At 41.1% G+C, this 25,768-nt stretch overlaps 2 protein-coding genes and 1 non-coding gene across 3 annotated transcripts in view; 1 reads left to right on the plus strand and 2 right to left on the minus strand.

Annotated features, from left to right (window-relative positions):
• Positions 1-2,268: 2,268 nt before the first annotated feature.
• Positions 2,269-2,340, minus strand: trnaa-ggc. The gene has a single exon. It is a non-coding gene; the product is annotated as a tRNA-Ala (tRNA).
• Positions 2,341-2,927: 587 nt separating this feature from the next.
• On the minus strand, positions 2,928-4,001 carry LOC103180061 (putative C->U-editing enzyme APOBEC-4). The gene has a single exon (XM_007895680.1). It carries the CDS (start codon positions 3,999-4,001, stop codon positions 2,928-2,930), a length of 1,074 nt encoding a protein of 357 aa, XP_007893871.1.
• An 8,309-nt stretch (positions 4,002-12,310) lies between these two features.
• The window catches only part of rgl1 (ral guanine nucleotide dissociation stimulator-like 1), a 98,642-nt gene continuing 85,184 nt past the window's right edge, over positions 12,311-25,768 (plus strand). Inside the window, exon 1 of the mRNA XM_007895605.2 lies at positions 12,311-12,509. Coding sequence (XP_007893796.1) covers positions 12,489-12,509 — 21 coding nt within the window. The 5' untranslated portion in view covers positions 12,311-12,488. The remainder of the gene's footprint in view (positions 12,510-25,768) is intronic.

Here is a 25,768-nt window from a genome sequence, read left to right on the forward strand (position 1 = left end):
CCTCTCAGTGATGTGATGAATGCAAGGATTATTTATTATTACTAAGAAAATTTAAGACTTCTCAGTGAAACACAAAAGCTTTCAATGTATCGTTTGTAAAGACAACTTAAAATGTTCATGTGCATCTTGATGCAAATGTTGCTGTATTCAGGGAAACAAAGTTGCAGAATTTCAATGAAAACAGTTTTTATAAAAGGAGCAAGATGGCTTTATCGATTTTTTTTATTATTTAGGAAAAGGTTATTTGTAACTTTTCAAATATGTTGTTCAATGTATTTCTCCTTTATTTGTAAGTGGGATTGATTTATCTTAAAAACACCCTTTTCAGGATTCAATGTCAAAGGTTTCGCAAAACATTTGCTGTAGGAGATGATTACGTAAGACCGTGGTCCAAAACAAATTCCTTATTATATCCTGTTTATCTTGTCCAATTAAAACAAACTTAGGCCATGCTTTATTTTTATGCAGCAACACTTTTGACTTCTCATTGACTTCTGGGCGTTTTGCAGTGTTTTATTATTCTTTGCACAAACTCGAGCTTTGATATTGTGAATATGCAGCTGTTTCATTCCCTAGTGTAAATGGGGCCGTGAGGTCCTGGCTCTGGAAAGCAGATTTGAGTTGTTATATCATAATAAAAAGAGAATAATAAAATCAGGAGACTTTGTAGCAGAATCGTATCTGTAAAATAATAATCTTTGCATTTGATCTAGTGCCTTTCAAGTCTGGGGGAGGTCTCCAAGTTCTTCATGGGATTTACTGTAAAGTGGAGTCGCTGTGTATTTGGTAGGCAAATATGAGCCAATTTGTGCACAGCAATGCCCCACAAACACCCATGAAGTGAATGTTCAATTTTATCTAGGAACAGTTTGGGCCTGGATGCCAGTAGACAATCTTTGGAAATGCCATGTGATTTTTTAATGTTCACTTGAACAGATAGATAGGATCTCTGTTTAACATTTTATCTCATCTGAAGGATGACTCCTCCACCAATTCCACAACAATTCCATCCTCCCTTTGGAGTATCAATCTACTCTGTGCTCTTTTTTGGAGCAAGAATTTGAGATTGTAGGGCTGGTAAAACTGTGAAGGAGAGAAATTCAGGTTGTACGTAGCACTGGCAGAGTCTCTACTTTGGAAAATTGCAAAGTGGGATGAAGGCACACATCAATCCCTGGAGTCTGTGTACAGTGCAGAGTGAGGTCGTGCTGCAGTTTAACCAGCTAAAACATCATAGCTTGCCGTTGGGAGCGCTGTCTGGCAAACATTTGTTGAGTTAGTACTAACCTACCCGTTAGAGCTTTGGCTTCCAAGATTAGCAGGAGTCGAGTTGAGAGAATCGCCATCCGTTGTCCGCCCCTCCACGTTCTGTTGATGAGTCAGGCTGGCTGGTCTGTAATGAACAGTGCCTCGGAGTACTGTGGACGTGCCTGGATGAGGAAATGGGCTACCAAGTCAATTTTGCTAGTAAATCTAGTCAATTTTGCCCAGAAAATATACAGTCAATTCACTTTACAGTATATTCTGTGTGACATCCATGTCAAATACAAGCCATTATATCACATGCAAGCTTTATTATTGTCATGAAATCCTTCTCATCTACATTCGAAGGTGACCGACCGAGTCAGTATAACCATATTTAAAAATTGTATTTGAGAAATTGAAACTATCAGAACGAGCAATATAATAGGATCGATGGAAACATTTTATTGTATAAGCCACTGTTTTTTTAACCTATATAACTACAGAAAAATGTGGGTCAGAGAATAATCTGCTGCTGTGGAACATAGAGCAATATCTAGAAAATATCTCAGTAAATGCTAGAGACTGGAATACACCCAAGTGATTCAAATGGCTTTATAATTCATGAGAGAGAAACCCTGGGTGATTTATTCATGCGTCCAAGCCCCTTACAGATTATAAACTGCAACGGAGCAGTCCATTCAATATTATAACAAACTGGATAATAGATCAACAAATCATTATAATGTAGGATTTTTCAATCTACCAAACTGAAGCTCCTGTCTTTCAACTCACTCTTTCTCTAGTTCTGTTATTTTATTAATTTATAATAATAATAAATAATAATAATCCTTGCATTTGATGTAACTCTTTTTCACATCTTCTGATGTCTCAAAGCGCTTCACAGAATATACTGTAAAGTGAATTGACTGTATATTTTGTGGGCGAACGCGGCAGCCAATTGCGCAGAGCAGTGTCCCACAAACAGTTTTGGATTGAGTGACCAAATTATTATTACCCAAGGTTTTGCCCTGCCGGGAATCGAACCCAGGTCTCTCGCTTGCCAGGCAAGCGCTCTAACCGCCGAGCTACAGGACTTCTCAAATCATTCAGTTTTGCTCAGTGATTTTGACAGCGTTCAGAAATGAGATTGGTGTGTGAGTGGGGTTATAGATTTCTGTTCTAGAGCAATGTTTGCTTGTAGTATTTAAGACATCCGTTAAACAGATGGACCAAAAAAAAGTGATGTAAATGAGAGAATTGGAATACAAACTTCTCACACTTTGCTTTCACACTGTGTCAGCCCAGAAGAACATTCACCAATGTTAGAAGGTCAGGCGTTTCTTCCCACTCACATTTAATTGTTCTGTTTTCAAAGCTGCTTTTTCCACCAGTTGGAAATTCTAATAAATCTAAAATAAGGTTTACAGTGCACGCTATAAAATTGGCTTTATCTTTGAATTTCACTGCGTTCTGGAGTAAATAACCATTGAAGTGATTGATTTTTCATTATTGATGGTATTATCAACAACGTGCATTTATACATGCAGGGTAGCATCTCGGAGTACTTGACAGTGGCAGAGTCTGAGGCCGAGCCAGGGAGAGAGGAGGTGACCGTAAGCATGATCAAAAAGGAAGGTCTTTAGCGGGCTTTGAAGATGGTGAGGGCAAGGCGGAGGGATTGGCTATGCTCGACTTGAAAACATTTGCTTTTTTCCTCTCGTCCTGTATTTCTTCGAGTCAGCTGAATTTCTCTTTGTAGGAATCTCAAAAACGTTCACTTCCACTGGGCGTCTGTTGCCTGGGGTTGGTGAGGCTGGAGGTTTCCGTTCAGACAGCCTGGGCATGTTGAGATGTCTCACGACATTCTTCCGTTTCCCAGCCTGTGGTGGGTTTGGCTTCATTGACCAAGGCGCCATCATTGCGTTCAGGAAGCCTGCATACTGTTGTTGCATAGCCATCAATCCCACATTCGAAACTGGAGGCAAAGGTGGTGGTTTTGGAACAGGAGCCAAATTGACAGGTTTTCCTTGGGGAAATGCATCCGCATATGAAGGGTTAACTCCGGTGATGGCGGCTATCTGACGGGCATTGTGGCAGTCTGCAGACGCCCTCGCGGGCAAAACTGAACCACAGTGTATAGGAGGTATCCCGTTCACAAACCTGTGTGCAAGAACAGCCCATATCCCACTGCAGATGGGACTGATGGTCACCCTGGGCCAGAGGGCGGCCAAACTGTGCAACGCTTGTCGATTCCATCCAGCTTCAGGAAAGCCCTCATCCGTGTGGTAGAGCTGAGAAAAGTAAATGTCCAGCCGAGTGCTGGGGTAGTTTAGCAAGAAATCGTACATTTTGCTTACGCATTGGTGCGTTGATTCATTGCATGGGGTGTAATTGGTATACAGAGTAATGTAGGCGACGTTACCATAGGAATACATGAGCGAATCCAGATACCCGTCAGTGTTGAAGAGCATCGACTCTGGATGAAGCTGGTGGGAGGTGCAGTTGGTTACTTGCCCTTTCTGCACAAATGTCCCAGTCGTTAACTTAAGTTCGTAGAACAGAAAGTGCCGGCTGGACTGCGGTTGACCGTAGGGGAACCCGAACGTCTCGTAGAATTCCAAGAAGCTGACGCGCGCTTCTTCCCCGGTTTTGATGTGATACGGACACTTTCGGCAGCCTTCGGTGGACTGTAACCAGGAGTAAGGCTTCACCAGAGTTCCTTGAGGCGCAATGTATTCTTGGTAGCTGGTAGCCATCGTGGTTCTTTATCCTGATCCAATTCCTAGGAAAATGTCATTGCAGTAGATAATCCTTAAAGATTGTGAAGTGAAAACAGGGCATTGAATAAATCATTGCTTTGCATGACTTGTGCAACAGCGTTCACTAATGTTCCCCATCAAAATAATAATTTTGCTATTTGATCATATAGAGTCCTTTTAGGAACATGGGAACAGGAGTAGGCCATTCATCCCCTTGAGCCTATGGCTGATCTATACCTCAACCCATTCACCTGGGATTATTACCCCTGAAAAGTAATCCGCCAATTGAATAACAACTGGGTTTGTACTTACTGCTAGGTAAACGGAGGTGTGTGGAGTAAGGACAGTTGCCGAAGGTTATGACCCGCCCTGGAATCGAACCCGGGTCCTCTCACTTGTGAGGCGCGCTGAATATCTCAGTTTGCGTGTAAAGAGGCCTGGTGTGAAGTTGAATGCTAAAAGCAGTGGAGCAGGCTTGGACCTTGTGTGCAGTGCAGAGCTACTGTTTACCTGTTACCAAGAGACTGTTGAGCTTCAGCAGTTGCTGTCATAGTTCTTCGCCTTTTTCATCATTTTATTCTAAATGTCTGTCTTCTGTTCATATCAATGTTTAGTGGAATTGGTGAGACCAGCCCATACAACGGAAGACACTGTGTATTATAACTCTTCTACCTTTCAGACGGAGTGTGTTCTGGTAGTTTTAGTCAGGGCAGGTGCAGTTGCAGATTCCTTTCTGAAGCAAAGCAATTGATCACTGTAGCTGACTCCATGGCAATAAGTGTTGGCACTAGGATACACTACGAGATAGATACAGGTCTTGACTTCCTTATAGATCTAGCAGTATATATGTTTTTTTTAAAAAGGGTCTATTTGTCATAGATTGCACTATAGTAAATGCTCAGTTCATTGAATGTCGCAACACTAGAAATAGAAATTCCGACAATGTATTGTATTCAACAACTTTCATTTGTATCGCGGCCTTTACACAGGATATCTTCTCAGAGCTCTGAACAAAGTAGCAGTGTTTGATGCCTAGCTGGGGAGAAAGTAGAGATGACACATTCAACAAGGAAAGTCTTCAGGAACAAATTTGAAGGCTGACAAAAGAGGGGCAAGACAGAGGGGTTGAGGCAGGGAGCTCCAGAGTTTCAGAGCCTAGGAGCTGAAGGTGTGGCCAGCGATGTTGGAGCGGAGGGGTTGGGGACCTTCAGAAGACCCGAGCCAGACGAGCGAAGGGGGCATGTAGAGGAGTGGGTTAAATTAAAAATTGTGTTTAATAATTAAGCAGTTGCATACAATATCCTGATTAAAACCAACTCTGATAACTATGTTTCAGTGTCATCAAAATACCAAGTTTCATTAACTCCTTACATCACCATCAGGCATTTTAAAAACAATTCTGGAGCTGGTTCTGACTGCAATAGGTGGCATTTCATAGACATGAGGGAGTGTGATTTGCCAGTGCTTTAGTACAGATTGGATCATTGCTAGACGTGCAGAGGTGTTGTATTGTGTAACTCGGATTACATTAACACCAGAGTTTGGATTCCAGTACTGTCTTTCGTAATTGTGACTGTGCTAGACTGGCTTTGGGTTCAGGGCACACTGGAAACCGTTCATAGGTTCTGTTTCCAGTGTAAGAAGTGATTCATTATCTTAAGTGTTTTTGGCAAGCTTAAAGAATGATTTCCCTCATTATCCCCTGAGTATAATACTAAGAACTATAAATGCTTTGGAATCCACGTGTAACTATCCTGCACTCTAGTGAAAAAGGGTCAAAGCATCATGTTTCTTTAAAAATCCTTTAATGCGATGCATTAAGATGCAAAAAGATTGGGCTGGGTTTCCTGGAGACGGTTACTTATACAGCATTGACCGACCTCACCAGCATCTGCAGGTTTACATCTAACTTAGCATGTTTTCCTTCTGGCTAAACTCTGGTGGAGAGTTACTTAGATTTGTATAGATCACCCACAAAACATACAATCACTCCACTTTACAGCATATGCTGTGACAGTGGAAGTACCATACCAAATGCTTGAGTATGGCTCGAAACTGGCCATTCAGTCTAGCTAGTCCACGCTGATGTTTATACTCCAGACTAACCCCTACACTTCCTATTCCCCTCTTCTATATAATAATAATCCTTGCATTTGATATAGTGCCTTATTACATCTTGGAGACGTCTCAAAGCGCTTCACAGAATATACTGTAAAGTGAATTGACTGTATATTTTGTGGGCGAAACACAGCAGCCAATTGCCCACAGCAATGTCTCATAAACAGTGGAGGATTGAGTGATCAAATTCTCTTTATATTTCATGCGACAGAAGACCAAAAGGAAAATACCACTGGACCTCTCTAGAAAGAGAGGCAGGCCTCTTAAACTGACCCAAACTTTGGTGCAAGTTTAACTATGTCACCAGAGTTTGACTAGCAGGAATATGTGCAAAGTTAGATGTAATGCATGCAGCTGAAAGATGCATGGCAAAAGGATTTGCATATATTTCCCCCACAAAATATACACTCAATTCACTTTACAGGATATTCTGTAAGTGGATTGCCTGCATATTTAGTGGGCAAAATGTGTAGTGCTATGGATGCTGTCCTTCAGTCTGCAAATTTAGGTGGATGTTAATGGTCCCATGATACAACTCAAGGGGAAGGGAGTTGCTCCTGGAAGCCTGTGGTAAACAGGGCAGTGGAATTGAATGTGCACTTTCCTCAGAGCTATTGCAGGCTCTGTACGTCTCTGATTCTCTGATGTTGTGGGCTGTTTGTGGGATATTTCTGTGCGTAAATTAGCTTCCATGTTTTCCTATAAATGCATAGTAAATATACAAGAGAACTGAAGTTTAGTTTGGCACTTGCTATCTTCTCATTCCACATATGCAATGTGATCAGTTTTGAGCAGCCTCAACGCAGAGCATTTTTTAAGCAATTGTCACTGGCGGGTACTGAACTCAAATGGGCACTTTTATCCCACATCCAGAAGCATTAAAGACAGATTTCTACAGATGAAGGAACGCTTACTGTATTTGTTTCAAACCGGAGGATGCTTGAAATAATAGGAAAGCAGGAATCTAATAAGTAATCATATAATCTCTTTAATTATCAAATAATATTCTGTAAAATTTGCCTAAAATTCTGTAAAAACTGCCTAAATGGTGACTGCTTGACGACTGCCGATGAAATCACCATTACCTTTATTATTATGGAAGGATAATTTACTGGTAAGGAATATTGAAATTACTGTTGGGGAATTCTTGGGGCTGGTGGGGATTTTCCCCATCAATTTACATGTTAAAAAATGCCCTGTCTCAATGTCGTGCAATTTGTTGTCAATAGAGTTTGAATTGGACAGTGTTTTACCGCTGAGGACTGTCTTTAATACACTGACAGCATGAAGAAAATCCAGGGTCAGTTGAAATACAGTGAGAGCAAATACAAGGAAAGTGAATGAGATTTTAACACTGATGTTTCAAAGAGAAATTACTTTGACTGAAAGAAGGTTTTTTCCCCTCTTCACACAGACAGATTTTAAGATGATTTAAACCCACGGTCAGCAACACTTAGCTATTAGGGATTTCAGCCAAATGAAAAAAATACTGGTGGGTAGTTGAATGCATGTATCACAAGCTGCCTTTCCTTTATTGTGTGGTAAGCAGGCCCTTTTGGTGATGTGACGCAAAGGGGCTGAAGCCTGAATCATACACTGAGCTAGCAGTGTGGGGGCTTATTGCTGATCTGCATAATTGTGCTGGCAATGTCAATGCGTCATTCAGTCAGAGTGCGAGGTTCTCCTGAGTATTATTTTCATTGAAGTTTAAAACTGGGTCTAGATTTTCACCCACAAAATATGCAATCAATCCATTTTATCCTGTGAAGCACTTTGAGATATCTCAATGTCGTGATAAGGCACTATATCAAATGCAAGGATTATTATTATTGTTGTTTACATTTCTCTGTAGGAAATTAAATAGGAATTGTCCTCCTTCAAGAATCGAAATGGCAATATTCAAAACTTTCTGAGGAGATTTCTGAGGAAATTCTAGGATGTTAAAGATTGTAGCTGAAATTGAGTTTTATTAAAAGGATTCTTTATTATTTTTTGACTAATGTTGACCATGCAAAGAGGACATAGATCAAAGAGCCTGGTGCTATTTGTGAATCAAATTCTATGAAAACTCCCAACGTATTGCACTCATTGTGTGGTACAGTAACCTTACAGTGTGTACAAAGTTCTGATCTTATAGTGTTAGAGCACGTCACTGCTTATATTATTGCTTCTTTATGATCTGCCAAAGTTCATTTGTTTAAAACCCATTGCTTCACAGTAGAGTTGGCAATCACCTTTTTTTTCCTTTTTTGGTCCTAGATTCAAGGAAATAAGAATAGAACGTGATCACTGGCAATCTACAATCTCTTCTGAATGGCGAGTGGTAAAATGTTGTGGGGGTGGGGGTGGAGAAGCATGAGGAGGAATCAAATTTTAATCCAAATTGTATGATAACTAGTTCACTCTAGATTCAGAAGTTGTCTGAGCTCTCTGTCTCCCTTCTTGCGAATGTTGGGGAGTTTTCTTCCACCAACTCTTTTGAGCAAACATTGTCATTCTGCTCATGTTTGTTCCCATTTGAGTCACTTGGCTTTGTTCTCATCTGCTGCCATAGTTTCCTGTTTATATTGTGGTAATAGTCTGAATGAAGCTGTGTTATTACCCTCAGGGGAGAGACAGAATTTATTAAATATTACGGTTCGGGAGCCTGGATTCCATGGTTCTGTAATAAAACATAATCCATGCATTTATATTATGTTTGCAATGTCACAACGTCTTGACGCACTTCACATTTGATTGTGGTCAAATGTAGTAGCTGTATTTTCTGCAAATATAGCAGCCAGCAGGATGAGAGATATAGCACTCCTCAAGCAGGGTAGTGTCCCAGACCACTTGCCAGTGGCAGAGTACAACACTAAACCAGGGTGAGGGGGATGTGACCGAAGGCATGGTCAAAGAGGAAGGTCTTCAGCCGCAACTTATATTAACAGGGCTATTGAGAATCAGCTTGTGCAAGAGCTGTATGTTTCGAATCTTAAACTCAACCCCCTGAATGCTGCTCCTTGTACCTTCAAAGCCCAATCTAGCAGGTTGAAGGCCCGGGAACAGACTGCCAGCCACCCTCTTGGTGGGAAGATAATGTATGATGTGTAGAGACTTAGAGTTGGAGGGAAAATAGAGCAATACCAGAGACTGGGTGCCCTGATTGAGAAGACTCCAAGTGTTGGAGTTTTACCAGCGAGAGTCTACATAAATACTTGGATTTTTACATACCTATGAGCGGAAGCTGCACCAGGCCACACTGCTGTTAAGTTCTCCGAGATGCTACCCATGTGAAGGGCACTATATAAATGCAAGTTGTTGTTGAAAACTTGATCAGCTGTTAAAATAATTGTAGAATTCTTCATTAACAGAGAATATTGTTACACAGTACACAAGTATTACATTTGCAGGTGGGGGAACAGACGAATATCCATCATTCCTTAATACTCAGTGGAAGACGCATAGTTTAAAAGTTGACTTTATGTATCTTATCAAACTTAAGAAGAGTAATTGATCTGTTTGCTTTGGTCAGTCGGATGGATGCCTTGATACATGTGGAAATCCATCACTATAGGAACTGAGGTTTTACAAACTCACTTTTCTGTGTCCTTTTAAAAACTATAATCCGAATACATCTGTATGCGATTCTCTGAGCATTTCAGTGGACGAGTGCTTGTTTAAAGAAAAATGCTTACAGATTATTTTGGCTCTTGGAAAGTTGACTGCCTGCAGAGCATGTGCTGAACACATTAGACAACATGTGGACGGGAAGTGTCTCAGTCAGAATAGCCGCTTGTGACCCGGGAATGATCTAAGATTTCCAGCTGGCAGGCGGTCAGTTTAAATAATAATAAGTCAATTTAAAGCTCGACTAGAGGACCACTGTTTGGATGTTTAGCTATGAATGCGATGCCGTAATCTTTAGCCCACTGAGTAATTTGCGGGTGAAATCTATATCTTGGCATAAATGAAAGCTCGTTAAAAATATTAAGGTTTAAGTTTTAAACAGTGCAATTCAATCTGTATCTGCGAGCCCAGAACAGCAGAGCAAGAGGACGCAGGTTTAGTGGTGCAAAGGGCAACTTCAGGGCAAACACCAGGAAGTATTTACAGTGTTTACCTCATGAATAGAACAGGTTGCCGGGAGGATGGTTGAGGCTATGACGTTCAGACTCTTAAGAAACTGCTTGATGCTGTAATGGGAGGACAGTTGGGTGGATATTCTGCAAAGCAGGATATCAAATAGATTGGCAGGCTTTTTTTTATCGGAGCCCGTTTTATGATCTTGTTGCAAACACGTGTTGCTAATGCTATTCTCTTCAGCTGCTTATTCCTTTCATTTTACCATTAAGGTGCCTCCAGTCTATATCCTACTTGGGCGTTGCTGTAATTTTAAAGTTAGGGTCTTTGCAGCTTCTTGTGCATTACCAAGGAAGATGTGGAGAATAAATTAATCCCCGAGATTCACAACCAGTTAACTGATCTGCCCTTCTATTTCATGGTCAACATTGCAGGTGCTTTTTTTTTTAAGGTGGTGGATATTAACATGCTGCAGAAGAGCTCATGACCTCAAAGTTAAGTCCATCTGTGGCTGTACCAGAGATGACATTTAACCCGTTAATCTCTTTGGTTTGGATGATGCATTTAAATGCTGGGGCATGTTTTTTCTCAACCACTGTGATCAAAAGATCACAACTTGAGTTTGGTTGAAGAAGTCCCTTCAGCCGATTTGCTATCCTTCCAGATAGCCATTCTATCTACCGTCTTCAGATCACAGCATCAAGCTGTTTTTTTCAAGAATAAAATAGCCAAGCAATTAAGATAGGTAGGCACTTAGGTAGGGGAGCAGAAGTTTTCTCACCATTAATCATATGCTTTCCTTTCAAGCATGTTTTTGTCTAGTTGCTAGATCGAGAAACAGGTATTTTATGGGTGAAGCAGTGCAGTGCTTTGATGTCCAAATGGCCTTGATTAGAATTGTAGAATTCTCTACTTGAAGGGCCATCTATCAGCCTGGAGGAGAGAAGTCTTCAAATCAAACAGTTGTTACATTTTAAGGAAAATGCGTACCCATATTCTCATGCTTTCCCCAGGAATGAGGTGGTTTAGACCTTAACATGCACGTTTTGTAATCAGAGAGATGGTTTTGATCAACAGTAATGTGGTAGTGATGTTTCTGCGGATATCAACTCTGGTGTGTAAAATTCCTGCAGCTTGATCTGTTTATACAGGATTATTTTTTCCTTGTTGGTTCTGTTTTTATGGGGGTAGGGGAGGGTGGGGGTGTGTGGAGTGGGGGAACAACTGACTGCATTAAATCAGGTCACCCGAGAAAAACAAACTGAATAGAAAATCCAGCAGCTCTATTTTTTAATTCTTAAAAAAGTTTTTCTTCCCTTATAAGGAAGCAAAAAGATAAAGAATTTGGGTTTAACATTTTCAAGTAACTCACTGTATGTATGTATGTATGTACAAGTGTACTATAGATAATACTTCAGAGCGTACAGCGACTGCTAGGACAAAACAGACTAGCATTGTTGCATTATTTCAACTGATTTTATCTCCTTTCACCCAGAGATATTAAAAACATCAAGCATTTGTGCAAAAAAGCCAACGATCTGCCTTCTCTCCAACATATTACAAATCTCAAAGTTTGTTTTTTTACGTTTTGGAAAATGACAACAGTGCTTAGGAATGTTTTGATATATTGAGATTTTTTTCTCTCTCGCTCTCTCTCTTGCTTGATGAAATGTAAGATTGAAATATCTTTCCTGTCTTTTCTCTTATTTTCAATGTTGACACAAAAACATCTGAAAGGCTCGTTGTGGAACGGATTACTGTATTGTGCACTTTCAGTTTGTTTAAGGATTAATCCGATTTAAAAACGACACAAGAGCAACAAAGGAGCACTTGTGTCAAATCTGCAAAGGAGACTGTTATAAATATGAAGTAGTCCCTTGGCACCACAAGGATAGCTGTTTTTCTTCTCTCTCTCTCTCGCACACGCTCTCTCTCTCTCTCTCACACTGCTCGTAGAGTAGGAGTCGCACAGTTTGTGTGGGAGCACGGTGCAGATTAAACCAGCTCAGCAGTGTACTTCCTCCAATTGTTTCTGGACATCTCCCATTAAGGTTGGAAAGGGGGAAAAAGCACAAGCCTTTTCTGGCCCTTGACAGCTTTCATCGTGGAAGAAGACTTATTTTTGTGGACCTCTCCGGTAAACTCTGGCTGCTTTTGATCTCCGAGCACAGTTTGTTTTCAACGGAGACAGCGAGATATCTGGTGAAAGTCCACGCTGCCTGGAGGATGACTTGCTCAAACTCCACTCTACGTGATTCTGGCTATGGCTCATGCTGAGGCAAGTGCGGAATATGGTCCAAAAGTATGGCTTATTTCCCTTTGTTGGTGAGTACTGGCATAAGGCAAAAAAAATCTGATTAAGGAAAGAGTGAGTTCTTGGAAAAACACTGGTTTTGCTTTGAGACTTCCAACTATTTGTTTAAAATGAACTTTTAAAACGCTTTATGAGATTTGCTGACTACAAGAGAGTTACTAGCATTTTAAGGTTGTTTAATTTTAATGGGAACTATACATATAGCATTTTATTTAAATGGAAACTATACGTTTACAACCTACATCTGTAATGTGGCAAATCTTTCCATGTACCACATATTTAGAAATGGGCTTTTTTTAAATGTATTTCAAGAATACTCTGAATTTAATGATCTTCCTTTACTTAGTAACAAGAGATGTGGTAATGGATTTATTGTTCCTAATCTCTTTGCTGATTTAATGCAAAGTTAATATGGTCTTGTTTTGTGCATTTGGGTGAAAATTTACCTGAGTATTTTATGCATATGCATAAGTGTGACTGTATACCTTGGATCAAAACTTTGAGTGTACTTCATAACCCCAGAAAAGCTTTTTACCAAGATGTTCATGTGCTACGTTTTACATTTTTTCCATAAATATTGAATGTATCCTGGGACGCTGCATTGCGAATGTAAATTCCTAACCGGCACACTGTAATATTGGCAGAGAATCTGCATTCACTTAAAATGGAAAAACTATCTCCTAAAACTATTCTTTATTGAATGATGCTATGCTGTTCTACATCTGTGCTTGGCATTTTGGTGATGGATGGAAAGCGATTGGTTGGAAGCCAAGTATTTCATATACTTGGTATTTTCCTGATTTAGCTTGAATATCCTGTGTTTGACAAGATCAGCGATGTATTAGGGTCTTTAGAAGGTTGGAGTTTGACTCACTATTGTGCTGTCGGTTGGCTTTTCAGTGTGACCTGGTGAAAGTTGCTTCCTTTTAACGGTGCAAGTTCACCATTGTTCATGTCACACTTGCCAGGAAGTTCCTGGAACAGTTGAAAGTGCTGAGTTTTTTTTATTTCTCTGCTGTTATGAAGTATATTCCTCAGGGAGAAAAAATTTCGACCTCGAGTGCTCCACAGTGCCGCACGTCAGGAAATAATGTGCAAGTGCTTATTGTGCGCCGAACTATGCCATGGTTCGTGTTGGGTTTCTCAGTTCAATGGGGTGTTTTGTGAAAGGGGTTTGTGCGCGGGCTTGCATCAGACAAAATAATCTAGTCCTTGTTTTGTGAACAATATTTACTGCTCAAGTTTTCTGGGAGTGCTTTGTCCATGAGGAATGTACTCTTTAATGCAGCTCTTGACCCCCCCCCCCCCTTGATCCAGCTGGTGGTGTAAAGAGCTGTGCAAAGTCCAGATCACTCCAAACACTGACTGGTCACTCACTCCATGGCTGTCTGTGGGGCAAATTGGATACCACATTTCGCCCACAAAATACAGTCAATCTACTTAATATATTCTCTGAAGTGTTTTGAGACATCTCAACGACATGATAAAGCTGTATCAAATGCAAGTATTATTATTAAGCACAACAGCGAAACTGTAATAAATTTGGTGCGAATTAAAAACCTTTTAGCCAAATGATCTGTTCGATTTTTCAATCTGAAAATTCTCTAATGTCACTTGAATCATTGTCCGCTTGCTGAATCATTTCTGAAGACTCTAGGAGAAGTTGTAGTTTGTCATAAAATGACAGTCAAATCTTTTGTGAGAGTGCTTAACACAAGAATAAGGTGTGCAACAGCACATGAGAATCTTTGATCATCACTAGGTCAGTCAACGGTCAACAGTTGTACTGAAATTGTAGAGAATTAACCAGCCAAAGATCTGAAAAGGAGAAATATAAAAAGGTTTGGGGAAAAGAAATTACGATTAAATGGATAATAATAATCCTTGCATTTGAAACGGCACCTTGCATGTTGAAAGGATTTTTGAGTGGTTCATAGAGTATCTTATAAAGTGATGTAACTGTGCATTTTGTAGGCGATAGCTCTTTCAGAGAGACCCATGGGCACGATGACAATCTTGTGTGCTCTATATTTCTATGATTCTAAATGATTAGTACGTAAGCGCAGTGGTCGAATGAAAGATGCCCAGCTTTAAAATAATCTAAAATAAGCATTCGGACCTGTGTAGTTGCTTGGAACTTGTCGTGTTGGAAGTGTATATTTGATCTTTTGCATTCTTGTGTATCGGTAACCAGGCTATAAAAAGTAAGCAAGTTTTATTTTTTGGTTCTGAGTCATTTTCCTTGCTGATTGTAAGTGGAAAATTGACCCAGAAGTAACTTGATACTGTGCTAAGGTCATTAAAATGCTGAGCTTTGACAGGGAGGATAGGGAGAAATTATTTCGGTGGTCAGTGAGCTGGAGACCAGCATCAATTTAAGATGATTAACAAACGGAAACGATTAGGAGAATTTTTTTTATTAACAGAGTAGATAAGATATGGAATTTCCTGCAGGAACAGTAGTTGAACAGCTTTTAAGAGGGATGTACAGATATCTGAAAAGGAGTCATTTCCAGGGGAATGGAGAAAAGATAGGTAGAGAAGACCGATTAGATTGCTCTTTCAAAAAGCCAGCAGAAGCATGATGGGGCTGAATGACCTCCTTCTGTGCTTTAAACTTTTATAGTGTGGTTGCTGAGTTTACGGTCCTGGAGAGATTGACTGTTTACCAATGCGCTAGTCCCACATTCCCATTGTCCATTTCAAACTCCAACAATCCTGGTTATCTTTGCATTTGAACTATATAGCAGGAAGGATAAGATTCCAGGTTGGAGACCTGCCCAAGGAGAGAGAACTTACTTTTCCTTGGTTGTGTTATCAGCATCTCATAGTGCTTCCTAAATAATTACTGTGACTGTTTCTGGAAACAAAGGTGGCAATCCTTTGTACCAGCAAATCCCCAGGAGATAGCCATGAGGTGAAGGATCGCAAGCAAGGAGAATGGAGAGAAACTCCTTTCGAATAGTGCCACAGGATCTTTAACGTGCACCAAAACAGGCAACAGGCAGGAGAAAGGGAAGCCAGCCTTTGCTGTTAGTGGTGTTTGCAGACATATTGGATTGTTGAAAGATACAGCTGCAACATCTGATTCCAGTCATAGACATGCAATTCCCTCTTTGGCTTGTGCTACAGCTGGACTGTTGAAAACTAACAAATCCTTCCCCCAGGACGGATAAGCCTTACCAAGGGTACTCAGAGAGACACAGCCGGAGATTTGTGTGGCACGAACAGATATTATTTGGAGTCGATCACCGGGAAGTTCCAACAGGCTGAGAAGCAAATGTTCTCCTATTCAACAAAGGTGATGTAACCATAAACTGACAACTGTAGACACTTAAACCTGGCCTGAATAATTGGAAAAATGAATTCATCAGAAAGAAAATAGATTACTTGTGTAAAAAGAATCTAATAAGCGACAGTCAATACGGATTCAGAAAGGGCAGATGTCTGACCGACTAGGGATCATACTCAGGATCATGTTTTAGAGCACCTTTTCCCTCCTTCACAGCACCCCCAACCCCCCCCCCCCCACCCCCATCCCAGTTATATGAAGAGCTCTGAGACATCTACCTGATGTGAAAAGCACTACCTTAATGTAAATTGGTGTCTAATCCTAGAGAAGGCAAGAACCAAATAAAGACTGTGTGATTCAAGGCTTCTGTCAGGTGTGGCTGGCGTCCAACTGCAGTGCAAAACAACACAACAACAACAACAAGATTCCATTTATAGAGCGCCTTTCACATCGGGAGGAAAACGTCCCAAGGCGCTGTACAGTTGGGTCAGGACCCGAGCAGGGGGGAAATGGTCAGGGTGAGGGGAGGGGAGAGAAGGGAGGGAGCGAGGAGGGGGTAGAGAGTCGAGAGGGGAGCTGAAGGCACGGTCAAAGAGAAAGGTCTTGAGACCGGCCTTGAAGGAGGAAAGGGAGGAAGCGGCGAAGGCACTGGGGGATAGAGTTCCAAAGCCTAGAGGCTGAGAGGCTGAAGGCCCGGCCACCGATGGTGGGGCGGTTGGGGCGGGGGATGTGGAGCAGACCGGAGCCAGAGGAACGGAGGGTACGGGCGGGTAGGTAGGGGGATAGTAGTTCGGAGAGGTAGGAGGGAACAAGGCCGTGAATGGCCTTGTAGGTGAGGATAAGGATCTTGAATTCGATCCTCTGGGGGATGGGGAGCCAGTGGAGGCGAGCGAGGGTGGGAGTGATGTGGTCCCGAAGCCTGGTGCGGGATAGTACACGAGCTGCAGAGTTCTGAATGACCTGCAGCTTGTGGAGGGAGGTGCTGGGAAGGCCGGCGAGGAGAGAGTTCCCATAGTCCAGCCTTGAGGTGATAAAGGCGTGGACCAGAGTTTCAGCAGCGTGAGTTTGAAAGAGACGAATAGTATTTTGCTTAAGACGTATTTTGGTTAAGCACAGGTAACTGATGTTCATTTAGTGTACTCAGCATCAGGGTTTATTTTGAGAGAGTGAATGAGACTTGGCTGTCGTTCTCCTGAATTATGGATCTTCCGTGCTCATTAACTCCAGTTGTGTCCCACTACCAATTTGTTCCTCACAGATCAGTGCCAACAGTGGTAACTGCCAATACAAAGATCTTCGTAACTGCTACTCCAATGGCCAGGATTCACGGTCTTTAATCTGATAGTTGACCCATGCAGCCAGACCCGGAGGGGAGAGATGCAATGCAGTTCTTTCTTGAGACTGTAAGTGGTGCTGTTTTACAAACTTCATTGGGCCAACATTGAGGAGTTGCTGAATTTGTATATTACTTTAGTAAAATATAAGTCTGAAACACGTGTGAGAGAAGAGCAAACATACCTTGGAGTCTGAAATAATCTGAAATATATATACATAATAATATAATAATATAATAATAATCCTTGCATTTGATATAGCGCTTTTCACGTCAGGAGGACGTCCCAAAGCGCTTCACAGAACACACTGTAAAGTGAATTGACTGTATATTTGTGGGCGAACGCGGCAGCCAATTGCGCACAGCAATGTCCCACAAACAGTCATTGATTGAAAATGACCAATTTAATTATTGTTTTTGTTTTTTGGAGGGATTATTATAAGTCGTGTGGAGTAAGGAAACTTGCCCAAGGTTTCGCCCTCTGCCTGGAATTGAACTCAGGTCTCTCACTTGCAAAGCGAGTGCTCTAACCACTGAGCTACATACAGGACTCCACGTTTGAGTGAAGTGTACCTTTTTTTGGAAGGGTTTTGACAAAGGGTCGAAGACCCAAAATGTTGACTCACTTTCCTTTCTCCATAGATGCTGCCTGACCTGCTGAGTGTTCCCAGCTCTCTCTGTTTTTGTTTCAGATTTCAGCATCTGCAGTATTTTGTGTTTTGTTTACCTTTTTTTTGTTTCTTGCATTTGTTGTAGCACCTTTGCATCAGGACACTGTACTTGTAAAAATGTATCCAATGAACTTCAACCCATTATTTGTAATATGCTAAGTGGGCCAGGGATGTTATTTTAATGTTACATTCATTAAAGTTATGAATTTATACAATAAAATTTACGTTCGTATAGTGTTTTTCCCACCAGAAGGACAACCTAATGCTTGGCACTGCTGGCTGGGCACCTGAGCTGGAGGGTTTGGGGCGGGGGGATGTGGTGGGGGGTGGGGAAGTTGAATGAATTTGAAACCACTGAGTTTTATAAACTATTCGCTCCATTATCATAATTGTAATTCACGTTTTTTTCTTCAAGGGTGACTGGGACGTCTTTTAGTTCCATTTCTTAGATCTATCCTATCAGTCACCAGGTCCCGTGTGTGTCAGCTGACCCTGACCTCAAGAAGCTCTGAATAGCTTTTGCTGCTTCCACCAAATGAGGTTTCTAAAAACTTGCTTTGTCAGGTCCTTATCAGCTTCAATCTGACTCACGGGTCTAGTGTGCCAACCTGGCTCAATTGGTAGCACTCTTGACACTGAGTCAGATCATTCTGGGTCATGTTTCATTTTGAGGTCAACCTAGACTGAGCTTTGAGCTCAGTCTAGGTTGATAGTGCCTTGTTGTCAGGAGTACTGTTAAACCAAGGTCCTAACTGCTTGTTCAGGTTAAACATTCCGTTGCACTCTTCAAAAAGAGAAGGGAGTTACTCCTGGTATCCTGACCAACAATTCCCAAATTGGTCATTCACTTCATGGCTGTTTGGAGGATTTTGCTGTGCGCAAATCTGAAGGCCTCATCTGCCTACAAAATAGATCATCACTGCACTTGACAGTAAATTCTGTGAACGCACTTTGAGATGTTTTTACTCTAAGGTGCTGTATCAAATGCAAGGGTTATTATTTATCATTTTTCACAGTATCTTAATTAACCTACAAATTGTGTCTAAAACGTGGGTATTGGAAGGAAAGATTCAGGCAGTGTTCAGAGCTCTGTGCAGTGCCACAGACTCTACAGAACACGGACAGACTCGAACACACCTCTTTGAACCTATTTAAATGCTTAAAATTTGTTCTGAAATTGCCTTTGACGTCCAATAGTTGACTTTTGAGGCAGTCTACGTAAAAAAGAATTCTCTTGAGACTGTACAGCTCTCCTCCCTCAAATTAAGCAAAGGATTGTTAGTAATTTTTTTTTACCAATTTTCCCATACAATTCATCTGTACACATTAGTGGATGCACAGAAATGCATAGAGGAAATGTAATCATGTAGTGGGAAATGGTTAACATGGTGAGAAATCCTGAAGGGTGTATGTATGTTAATACAAATGATAGTTACTTAACACTCACTGCTCAGCTGCCAGATTCTATTTCTAAACTGCTACATTTTGCAGTGAAATCATATACAAGGAATTCATGATTCTTGGCTCGTGAGACCAGCACTGAATCTGAGGCCTTACGAGTTTCTGTTCTGACGTAGTGCTTGGAAGCACCTTCTGTGCTTTTTAAACCAAGGCCTTTTGAAAGCTCCTGGGTAGTTCCAGATTATTTTTGTGTGCAGATGACAGCTGGTTCAAGATGAGTCCCAGATGCAATATGCACAACAGTTCGAAGAGTTTACAAGATGACATGCTTGCTTGGCATTCCAATCGAACTTTCCGTATAAGCTGCACACTGCAGAGAAATGGAACGTTTTGCAGTGCAAGAGAATTAGCTTTGCACGCGCATTAGCGTTAGGGTCAAAGAAATTTGATGTGAAGTACGTTGCTGCATTGGAGTGGGAAGGGAGAGAGAAATTATCTGTTTTGAAGGCAAATGCTGTAATCTGCATAAGCAACATCCCATGTGTTCATTCTTTTTGTGGTATTGGATGAGCAACAACTATTTGGTGTGGACACTGGGACACTCTGCTCTTTTTTTGAACTCGTGTCCTGGAAATCGTTTGACGCCCACCCTGATCTCCATTCTAATATTTTGAATAAAGACATGACCGCCAACAGCCCAGAACTCCCTCAGTAATGCATTTGGATTTGACTGACGCCAGGCTCCCTGGCAGTGTTTCAGCGAGTGAGATCATGACCTTATACCTTTGTCCTGCTCCGTGTACTGTTAGGAACTCGAGGTCAGACTTCAGCAGGCCAGAAATGGCCACTTTCAGAAAATTATGCATACGTTTGATGTAGCTCCTTATCAAGTTATTGAGACATTTGAAAGGATTTTTACTGCAAAGTGCAGTCACTGTATTATGTAGGCGAATATAGCAGTTGATTTGCGCTCAGCAATATCCCATAAACAGCCATGAAGTGAGTGAATGTCCAATTTTGTCTGGCCAAGATTGTTGGCCAGCACAAGATGCTGGCAGAGAAGGGAGCCCTTTCCTGTAATGTATGTACTTTTAATAGAGCAAGATGTTGAATGTCTGACTGTACTGCCAATGAAGAATGTTCCTTTTAATGTAAATTCCATCAGTTTCAATTAGGCCAGTTTTTCCATTGTTAAATCCTTGCATCTGCAGTGCCTTTGAAAACCGTCTGTGTGTGTGTGTGTCTCCATTGCACTATATCCAACATAGTCTTTGAGAGCTCAATTTAAGCAACTTGGTGAAGAGTGATAATATTTTGTTTGCAAAATGGATCTGGTGTTCAGCATGTCAGGAGTGAATTGCAATTCTGTGTAACCATTAAATCCATTCCAGTGTTCTTGGTTTTGCCTGTAGTTTGAATGCGATGGAGTCCTGTAGCGTATTGGTTAAAGCACTTGCCTCACAAGCGAGAGGACCAGGGTTTGAATCCTACGCAAGATGAATCCTTAGGCAAGTTTCCTTCCTCCACACACTTCTGTTTATCTAGTAGTAAGTAGAAACCCCAGTTGTTAGTCGATTGGTGGTTGCTTTCTGGTGGTAATAAATTCTGGCCTTCCAAAAAATAATAATAGTTTAGTCACTCAATCCATGACTGTTTGTGGAACATTGATGTGTGCAATTGGTTGCCGTGTTTTGCCCACGATATATACAGTCCATTTGCTTTACAGTATATTCTGCGAAGTGCTTTGAGAAGTCTCGATGAAATGATAAGATGCTATATCAAATGCAAGTATTATTATTGTGCCAGTTGATGTGCTTTGCACTTAAGAAGTGAATGAGTACCATTAGAAGGAAGTGTCGGGTTCATATTTTGTTCCATTCTGTAGTAAGTTTTGCACAGCTGAAGATAGAGGAGATTGAGCCAAATTTCAACAGATGGCTTTGATTTAGTGTTTCGTGATGCCATAACTCTTGATGAGTTACACCAGTGTGTGTTTGGGTTTGTAACTTGTTTGTTTTGTTTCCAAATAATGTCAATTATTCCTTGCATTAATCAAAACTTTGATTTGCTCATGTGTGAAAAATCTAACCAAACGTTCTTTGAAAAGTGGAACCTGACAAAGTATCGTGATTCTAAACTAATGTTTACGAGTCTCCCTTGACTGAAAGGTAGTTCAGTAATAACCATTGTATTTGATATAGCACCTTAGCGTGTCATTGAGATGTCTTGAAGCGCACAGAGCAGTAACTACATTTTGTCAGTAATCGCGGCAGCTCATTTGCGAACTGCAATGCCCCATCTGGGTTTGGAGATCCACAAAAAATCCTCCAAACCAAATCCTCAGCGGAAATGGATTGCGTGAGTTCACTGAGCACTGGTGAGTTGTGTCAGCACTCGAGTGCTGCCTGAGCTGATGTGCGCTACAGTTGGAAATCATTTCTGGTGTTTTGCTTGGCACTGGGGCTTTTCAGCACCAAAGAGCTCCAGATTGCATTTCAGACAAAAATACAAGCTCCAGTTACAGTTTTTATTGCATTTAGGAGAGTTAGGTGAAAATGTGAACTCAGCCTTTTAACTGGTAAACTACTAAAGGAAATGGATTCTCTTCATTGTCCTGCAGCTTTTAAAGCTGAAACTTGTGCATTGCGCACAGGGCACACTTTAAAAAGTTCAGTCTGCTGTAAACACTGATTAAAGTGCCCTCCTTGTCAGAGAATACATTCCAAGCCTAACCAGCCTTTCATGATAGCTTAATCCTGTTTCTTCCCCCCCCCCACCACCTCATTAAAGGAAATAGCACCATGATAAATGTGGTGTGTTTCACACACAATGCAGTCAATAAATATGCTCTATCTTGTTCATATCTGCAGAAAATCTTAAATCTGCTAAATCACATTCTGTTACTGCAGAAAGTAGAAGCAATTGCAAGGATTAATTTCAAAGATGATTTCGTCTGATTAGAAATGTACTTGTATAGAAGTTTTGTAAGCATTCATCTTTGCTTTATGAAATGAGAATTCAGCTTTGAAATTGCTCACATGATACAGTAATTTTATTATTTTTATTTAAAAAAAACACATTGTGAAGTTCAGGTCTTCTCCTTACTTGGTAATGGGAAGGCAGCCTCTGGACGACAATCAAACACAGCATAAATCATGAAACTTGGAAGTTCCATTTGACCCGTCAAGCCTGGTTCTTCCAGTCGCTCAATCCACTCGCTCTCTCTCTCTCTCTCTCTCGCTCAAAAACCGCCTGAAGATCAAGTCAAGAGTCCAGATTATTCATGCAGCCCCACACCTCCATTATTCGAAACTTGGCCTCCATCCCATTGCAACAATCCATGCTGTATTTATTTCATTCTGCTCCTGTCTCTGTAGCCCTAGTCGTTTAGGGCTACATGGCTGGTCCTAAATAAAGAAACGTTAGCCGGTGCCTTTTACAAAGCCAATTCTTGCCCTAAAGTCAAACTGAGATCAGCCAACACAGGCTGGTTCCCATTGGTCTTTGCCACAATGTGTAGTGCAAAAACAAAATAATAATAATTTGGTTACTCTATTCACTACTGTTTGTGGGACACTGCTGTGCGCAATTGGCTGCCATGTTTTGCGGATTATCATTATTTACCCAGAGAGCTATGAGGGAAGTCGGTTTCCCTTTCACTAGTTGCTTTGCTAGTTTACTTAGTGTGGATTGGTAACTGAGTGCACGCGGAAGGGTTCCTGGTTGTGACGTGTACTGCAAGTTTATTGAATGGTAATTAAAGTTGATTACCAGGATCTGGTGAACCGGGAAGTGTTCATGTAATGTTACCAGGGTTGAACTGCTTGGGTTGTGTGGTTTCTGGTGGTGAACCTCTTGTCTCGATGCCCTCTAACATCTACGGATCAATTTTAGAGTTGATAGTACTCCTACCAGTTTGGTACCGAATATGTGCCTCTTCAGTGTAAAGCAAAGAGATCAAAGCTTTACGAATGTCCAAAAAGGAAAAGGTAATTTACTGTTTTATGTAATACTGATATATTTGCATTTCATGTAGTACCTTTCATTTTTGGGAGATGTCTTAAAGTGCTTCACAGGATTTACTGTAAAGTATAACAACTGTATTTTGTAGGTAAATGCTATGTATTTGTGGGCTAGATATTGCGCAGGGTTTAACCTTTATGGCATTGACAGAGAAAACTCCCCGCAGCTGCCCACCCCCAAATTAGATCGTGGCTGAGGAACGTGGTCAGTTTATAACATCACAAGATTGTTTTTGGATGAAGAAGGCTCTTCAGTACTGAAAGAAACATTTAGCTAAGCTTTAACAAACTGTTCTGATCTGAAAAGCCAGTTGAGGATATTTTTGTTACGATATTTTGAAAGAAAGTTTTTATTAGCTTGGTCCTGGCTTTGATTCTAAACATAAATCTGCCGTATCACAAGATCAGTTCAGATAAAGAATTTGTCTCGGAAAAGGCATGAGTGCCATACAAAAAGGAACCAAGAAGTGGAGATTGCGGGGATGGGGGACTTTGATGATGAAAACGAGACTTGAAGCTGCACAAATGCAGCCATTCACTCACTCTCGCTGCCACAGCATTGAACATTTCCGAACCTGAAATTCCTGATCAGGTTCCGAAAAGAACCAGAGGTCTAAAGGAAAAGGGTGTGGTTCCAGCCTCGTGGTCAGAGGCGTTTACTTCTTGGCCTTCGGCTCGGCACCAGTGAAACCCTCTGCCTCTGCCATCGGCCTCGCGTCACCAGACCTCCTCTTGACCGGCATCTCTCCAGCCATCTTGAAGCTCTTTGGTAATCTCTTTAGACTGAGGTCAAACTCTCATTGTGTCTCTTGCAGAGACGAGAAAGCTATCAACTGAACTAGGCTGTCGCCTTGTCACGGTTTCGACATTTTCCAGACTCCCAGCATGAGATTTAGTTCAGATCCCGGATCGCTTTATGCATCGAATGTGCATGTTGTGCTCTTTATGTGATCCTTTATAAATCGAAGAAAAAGGAAGTGCTACGAACTTGAAATGCCTGATAACAACAACAACTTGTATTTATTTAGGGCACTTCAAGCGGGGCAGGGTCTCGGAGCGCTTTTGGGCAGATTCAGTGCATTGCTGACACTAGATGGGGTTCATTAGCTTAAGGTCATGGATTTCCACACAGCCCAACAGACTCTGACGAAAACCTCTGCCCTCTCTTAACATCCTTTCACAAACAAACCAGTTACAGTGTCACTGAAAGTGAATTTTATGGCAAGGTAAAAAGCAACAGGCTAGCCCACTTTGTTAATGATGGCCTCAGCATTGTGAGTTGATTTTCTAAGTTGAGTGATTTGCAGCTCAGCAGTTTTGCTTCTGTGTGCTGCAAAGCGTTCATTTGTTTTAGGAGGATTGTCCAAACGTGGAAGTGAAAGTATTCTTTGCTGATTTCCCCCCCTTCTCTTTTTCTGGAAATTCCTGGCTGAGTAACAGCTCTGTTACGTGTTATGTAATTGATGCTTCACTATCTTCTGTCTTTCTACTAAGCTCATCTGAATCTGTGCACATTGGAATAGAACAATGGGATCTTTAACTTGAACAGGCAAACAGGATCTTGGCTTCACATCTCATCTGAAGGATGCTAGCAAAGCAGCAATATTCCAGCACAACGTTTGAGTATTAGCCCAGACTGTGAGCTGAAAGCCCTACATGGGGCTTGAATATCTACAATAACAACTTGCATTTTTATAGGGCCTTTCACATGGGGCAGCATCTCAGAGCACTTAAGCAATCCGACACAATAGCCAATTAATATGATCTGCAGATTCACACAAGTTGAATATAAAACAGAAGGATAGTGAAACATGAATTAGGTAACAGAGCAGTTACTTAGTCTGGAATTCTACTTCCTCATGTACACAAACAATGTCCATTACATTAGATTAGTCCCAGAGAACTCATTGAGCTCAACGTATGGAATTGTCTGTCATAATGTCAATGGATGATTGTCATAAGTCCCCAGTCTCTCAGGGATCTTGTCATTTCAATCATGAATACTATTAATTCCGCTCATTCATATTGTCACAGCATCAGTCACCAGGTGTGGGTTGCACTGACCATTCATACAGGAATATTCGGGAAAGCAACAAGTTAAGTTGACAGAAGTTTTCCTTGTTTTTTTTTAGAAAAAGTTGGACGATAACGTAATGTGATTTCATGCATTCCTGTGATGCATGGATCATTTTGGTCAGAATTATTTTGTCATTGGGTTAAGTACAGTGGCCTACAAAATACAGTCACTCCACTCCACAACAACAACAACTTAAATTGATATAGCGCCTTTTACACTTGGTAGCGTCCCAGAGCACTTTACAGTTAAACGCTGTGTAGTGTTTTGAAATGAGACGTCCTCTTGATGTAAAACGTGCTATATCAAATGTACAGATTATTTTTTTATTTAGGGCTATAGGAGGCAGGTATTTTTCCCCATCAGCTCCTGTAACCCAAAGATTGTTTTTGCATAATATGGGAGTGATTCCAAGGAGAGAGAGAATTAAGGAGAGGAGGATTTGCTGAACAAACTATTTCTGAATGGTTTAATGCA

Source organism: Callorhinchus milii, unplaced genomic scaffold (genome assembly GCF_018977255.1).
Source record: "Callorhinchus milii isolate IMCB2004 unplaced genomic scaffold, IMCB_Cmil_1.0 Scaffold5, whole genome shotgun sequence".
NCBI lineage: Eukaryota > Metazoa > Chordata > Chondrichthyes > Chimaeriformes > Callorhinchidae > Callorhinchus > Callorhinchus milii.

What these genes read in the sequence shown, in the direction of transcription:
- LOC103180061 (XM_007895680.1), bottom strand. Translation starts at nt 4,001, where the DNA reads ATGGCTACCAGCTACCAAGAATACATTGCGCCTCAAGGAACTCTGGTG.